The sequence below is a fragment of the Cryphonectria parasitica genome, assembly GCF_011745365.1.
Source record: "Cryphonectria parasitica EP155 unplaced genomic scaffold M406scaffold_5, whole genome shotgun sequence".
Lineage (NCBI taxonomy): Eukaryota > Fungi > Ascomycota > Sordariomycetes > Diaporthales > Cryphonectriaceae > Cryphonectria > Cryphonectria parasitica.
This window is the reverse complement of record NW_024468913.1, coordinates 4,021,697-4,027,432: the sequence shown is the minus strand read 5'-3', so window position 1 is coordinate 4,027,432 and position 5,736 is coordinate 4,021,697. Positions and strand designations below refer to the sequence as shown.

General features: G+C 50.5%; 1 protein-coding gene across 1 annotated transcript; it reads right to left on the bottom strand.

Moving 5' to 3' along the window:
* Positions 1-4,621: 4,621 nt before the first annotated feature.
* On the bottom strand, positions 4,622-5,217 carry M406DRAFT_356854 (uncharacterized protein). Its single transcript, XM_040923538.1, has one exon. The coding sequence runs from the start codon at positions 5,211-5,213 to the stop codon at positions 4,929-4,931; it is 285 nt and encodes a 94-aa protein (XP_040776121.1). The 5' UTR covers positions 5,214-5,217; the 3' UTR covers positions 4,622-4,928.
* Between the last annotated feature and the right edge of the window lie 519 nt (positions 5,218-5,736).

Sequence of the window (5,736 nt, the reverse complement as noted above, 5' to 3'; positions counted from 1 at the left end):
CACTTTTACGACATATGCACATGACAGAGCTGCAAAAGAGCGGCGGTGCGGAGTACCGAATATGACGAGTTACAGTGCAGTTTGTACTACTAATGGCATAGTACTCAAAGGAAAACTTGAGCGTCAAAATGTCTCTAGCGCAGGAGGCTATTCTGAATCAGGAGACTGACTCCGAGGACGGGCAGAAACGGGCAAGCCCTTTTTTTTTTAAATAAAAAAATTGTCTTTTTTCCCTGATTGCCTTGACTGAGTTGCCCCCTCCCTTGTGTGGGCTCAACTATACTAACTATGGTACAGATAAGTTTTTGGTAGTACCGTAATAAGTACTGTACGTATGTATGTACACACACTATATACAGTATTGGGGAACAGATGGAAAAAGGATCTTCATGGCCCGGTGAAGGAGGAGGATACTGCAAGCTGCTTGGGCAGCAGGATTCATCTCGTATTTCGTCATTTTTCATCTCATCAAAAGATGACACAGGTGCCTTCGGTCACAGTGCGATCTTTTTGGGTACCACAAAATGAAGTAGCTTCTTCGAAGGTTTGCCACACGTAGGGCTCCTCTCCTATCCAAGAGAGAGAGAGAGACAAGAGGGAGGAGGAGCTGAAGGAGAGGACGATACACAGGTCCAGCGGGATATGGCTGATGGGCGCCGTTTGCGCAACGTTGGACACATGTTGTTCGAGGGCAGAATTACTATGGTATGTACATACACATTATGGTAGTACTATTATATATATACATGTGTGTGTATGTGTGTGTGTGTGTGTGTGTGTGTGTGTGTGTATATCCCTTACCGTAAATTCCGAGTTAATGGCATCGGTCACAATAGCACGGAGACTTCGCGGCTGTGGCGCTGGCCCTCATATCCGAAAAGACGATTTAACCCAGGCATTCCAAAATGCGCGGTGGCGGTGTATCGGCAAAAGCCCTTTTTGTTTTGTCTTGGCTTCGTTCTCACTGGCAGCTCACCCATCCATCACCACGAATCCATTCCTCTCTCTCTCTCTCTCTCTGTGTGTCTCTCTCTTCGTCACTTAACCGCTGCCCAGTTTGGCAAGTGCTTTTCTCTAGGTAACCCTCTTCCTTTTGTTTCAGCACCTTTCGACATGAGAAAAGTCTGTCGTCTTTTTGAAGAAGAAAAAAGAGAGGGAAATAGCCAGTCAAATTTTCCACTTTGACAAAGTGCCATGCCATACATAGTACAATCTCCAGTGGATTGAGTAGTAAAACCCCCCCTGCCCAACCAAACAACGTAATAAGCAACCGACCGAAACCCCTCCCAGTAATCCTCCGCGGTAGCGAGATCCTCGCAGCAGCAACGCAGCAGCAGGTCTCAGGGGAACCGGGGATGGGGGAAGGGGTTTGCTACGGCTGTCGTGCCAGGGCAGGGGGGAAATGACAGGACATGTCCCTCAGGGGTCTTTTTCTTTTCCAAAGAAAGATTTCTAAACGGAAACAGATCCACCTCGCAAGTTTCTGATAGGGGGTAATTTGACCCGGCAGACACACACACACACACACACACATATACTATGGCACACACACAAACAGAGGAATCTCGTTTTATTGGGTTGGGATTTTTATTTTAGTAATTTCTTTATTTGATTCGAGTATGCACTGTGTGAAGTTTTTTTTTCTTTGGGGGAGGGGGGGTTGTACCATAGTACATTCTAACACTTTCTCTCTCCCTCCCTCTCCCCTTCCATAGTTACTACTACTAAAGTACTAAAGTAGAGAGGAGAGACCCCACAAACGTGTTACTCCAAAGATACGTACTACTTACTACCAGAACACACTCCCCCCCCCCCTCCCTCTTGACCCTCCTCCCCCTCCTGGTCCAACTTTATAATGTACTATTATATATATACATGTGTGTGTATGTGTGTGTGTGTGTGTGTGTGTGTGTGTGTGTATATCCCTTACCGTAAATTCCGAGTTAATGGCATCGGTCACAATAGCACGGAGACTTCGCGGCTGTGGCGCTGGCCCTCATATCCGAAAAGACGATTTAACCCAGGCATTCCAAAATGCGCGGTGGCGGTGTATCGGCAAAAGCCCTTTTTGTTTTGTCTTGGCTTCGTTCTCACTGGCAGCTCACCCATCCATCACCACGAATCCATTCCTCTCTCTCTCTCTCTCTCTCTCTCTCCAAGGTTTCTTTTTCTTGAGGGGACACAAAGACATTCGCCGCCGGGGACACAAGACCACCACCACAGCTGACGGGGTTATTAATAATGGAGGAAACACACACATAACATTTAGATTGAATGACGAAAATGGGAAGCACACCTTCTCGCTGGATTGCACATCTGTCCATTTATTCTAATTCTGATCTGTCTTCCTATTTGCTAGCAAACGAGGGCGGGATGTCCGCCTGAACCCCGGGGCCCCTTTTTCTCTAACTCTTTTGATGATGATGATGATGATGAGTGACCAAGTGACGATGGATACTTCCCACGGCACCGTGCAGATTTCTCACTTCTCAGGTTTCTTTCCTCTGGGTGTGGCGGTAACGATATTGTTGGTCTCCGGCTGAAAAAAGAGGGAGGGAGAGAGAGAGAGAGAGAGAGAGAGAGAGAGAGAGAGAGATGGAAGAATACGGGCAAGAGTCACAGAGTGTGTGCCACATACATGTCGACGACGACCTGTCCGCCCACAGCCTGACCGCCTCGCTTCTCTTTGCTGGGACTCTTCCATCAGCTGTGCATACGTGTGTCATCTGTGATGAATCAAGCAAGTCCCTCCTTCATTCTCGTTGCCTACCTAATCTCACCCCACCAGCATGTCAACACCAGCCAGACCGCAGGGAGGACGGATGAATGGATGAATATACCCTCTACCCAAACCGCAATCTGCAGAACATTCCGTTCACAGGCACCTTTGCCCCCCCCCCCCCAAATGCACACCACATCCCATCATCCGTCGGCCCGTCTCGCCAAAGCCGGGACCGGGCGCATGTATATTGATTTGATCAAGCCACGGGGAAGGGCGCGTCATGATAGGTTCGTCCTTTCTTCCATTACTTTTTTTTTTCTTTCTGTTGTGTCTCAAGTAGATATCGTGTGGCTTGTCAGCCATCCGGACAAAAAAAGCAGAGAGCACTCATTCTTTGCCCCCTTCTTCCCCTGCCTCCTCCTCCTCCTCCTTCCTTCTCTTGTCCTTGTGCTTCAGCCACTACCAAACAAGAGAGAAGAAAAGACATGTACCTTTTCCCGACAGCCCGGGTCCAAGAAGAAGTAACCACCACCACAGCCACGCAGAACCCGCGCAGTGGTCCCCCCCCCCCCCCCACACCATGTCTCAGACTGCTGTGGCCTTGTCTGACTGACTTGAGTTTGGCCCCTCCGGACCGGTAGAGAAGTACAGTACATACAGGTGGGTCACCATGATCGGGTGTTTTTTTTTTGTTTTTTTTGTTGTTACTTGTCTGGTTGTTTTCCTTCTCTCTGTTCGACCGTGAGAAATGAGCTGGAAAAGAACGAAGGGGCGCCACCGAGCACTTTTTTTTGCCTTGTGTCACCGCCCAAGCACTTATGACAAGTAGGAGATCAGAAAGGAAGAAAGGCAGAGAGAGAGAGAGAGAGAGAGAGAGAGAGAGAGAGAGAGAGAGAGAGAGAGAGAGAGAGAGAAAAGAGGAAGAGAGAAATAAAGAAGCCAAAGCAATCCCCCCCCCCCCTCCCCAACCCCAACCACATATCCCATCCATACATCAGCTCCCTTGCGGCCGTTGTCGTCGTCGGTGGCGGCGCCCAGACTGGGGTTTGCCCCTCCTTTTTCCCATGGCCACCGCCTCATCAACACGCCACAGTTGTAAGTGAGCGAGTAACTGAGTTGAGTGATCGTGCATGCAAAGGTGGAAAGACAACGCCCCCTCCTCCCTCCCCTCCCCCACTCTCAACTGTCATCACTCCTCAACGGCTTCAGATGGGTGGGCTAGGGCTAGACCAAAAGCCAAGCCCAGCGTTTGTCTCGGCGCATTGCTGAGAGGGTAAGAAAAAAGGAGCCGGGTGTGGGGGGGGGGGGGGGTTGGCTTCCACTGCTGTGGGTGTTGCATCTGACCGCAAGTAGACTGAACTGTGTTGTTTAGTTTTCTCTCTCTCTCTCTCTCTCTCTCTCTCTCTCTCTCTCTTTGTTGCTTCTAAGCTGGACGGGACAGGAAAAAGTATATCAAAAGGCCGAGGGCACACATAGTCAAAGCCAACAAGCAAAGCCACAGACATCAGACACACACCCACCAAGCCCATCCGTCGTCATCTAGAAAGGATTCCCCGAGTCAGGCCGCCGACGTCTCATGCATATTCAAGACTCTCTCGCAGTCTCTCTTATGACTGATGTGATTTGGTGATCGCCCGTCCGCCCCCCTCAGCAATGTATGCCGCCCCAGACAGCCCAAAGACGGGGAAGATCAAGACAGAGACGGTATTGATTCCATGAGTGTCGCTGCTAAGATCTCATCTTCAGCTTGGTACGAGACTCGGTCGCACGACACGAGATGAAGGAGGGCTCCTTGTCCTGTCCAATTTAGTATTTACTGTCCATGATGAGAATTGCGAGGACTCACCAGACAGATTGCCCTGAACAGACACAGCCATGGCACGAGTACAGGTCGGCGGTACGTAGATAATCGTGACATTCATATCCCTCTCTGTTTTTCAATCTTCCCAAGGTAATTTTTCCCACTCCAACCAGCCTCTTTGTATGAACCCAGCATGCTTATATACACACATGAAAACCACGTAATAAATAGATCTTGTTCACTCGCTCTCGAGACGCTTGCTAGATGTTGTGCAGTTCATCAAATACGTCAACAGACCCTCCGCCCTCCCCCCCCCCCCCGGCTCATGATGTGCCAAATATGCCCAAATTCTTTTCTTCTTTTTTCCTTTCTTTTTTCTTCAGGATTCATAACAGAATAGTATCATCAATCGTTTCTCACGCTGACAGGCTCTCTCTCGCGCTCTCGGTCTCGGTGGCGGTGACTGCGGATCGGTAGGCGATCGCGGTCGTCGGCTGAGTACTCAAGTCGGAGTGGCCCGTCATCCTCATGCCGGTGCTTCCTGGGGCGGGGCTCGCGCTCACGTCGCCTCTCATCCTCTTCCTCGTCCCGTGGATCTCGCCGATGTGACCTGTGAGGCTTCCGTCGCTCATCCCCTTCTTCGTCCCGCTCGTCATCCTTCTCGCGGTCCTCATACTCCTGCCGTCTCATATCTGTGCGGGTTGTCAGCCTTTCCCATCTTCATAATGATCTGCAACTGCAGAGCCAGAAAGAAAAAAAAGGGAATGGCCGGAAAAAGGACAAAGGAGACGACAAGCACAGGCACAAGGCACGGGCGCAAGTGTCACGGGGGAACGGCAGGCGTGGAAAAAGGGACCAGGGCGAAGGCGAAGGCGAAGGCGAAGACGAAGACGAAGGCGAGAACGTGGGACGTGGGACGTGGGACGTGGGCGAGGCAGGAAATCACGGCGTGGACGACACGGCGAACGGCGACGGGGCGGCGGACGGCGAACGAACAGACGACGGACGGAGCCAGGGGAAGCAAGAACAAAAAAAACAAAAAAAAAAAAAAAAAAAAAAAAGAAGAAAAAGAGAACTAGAATCAAGAAAATGGAAAAGGGAGCAACCCACCTCTCAGCTGTGCCGTGGCGGCCGTATAGGCCTCGATCTCCTCCTTGTTCAGGACGCGAAGCACAATCACAAAGTCGTCCCGAACCTCAAAACGCTCCTTGCC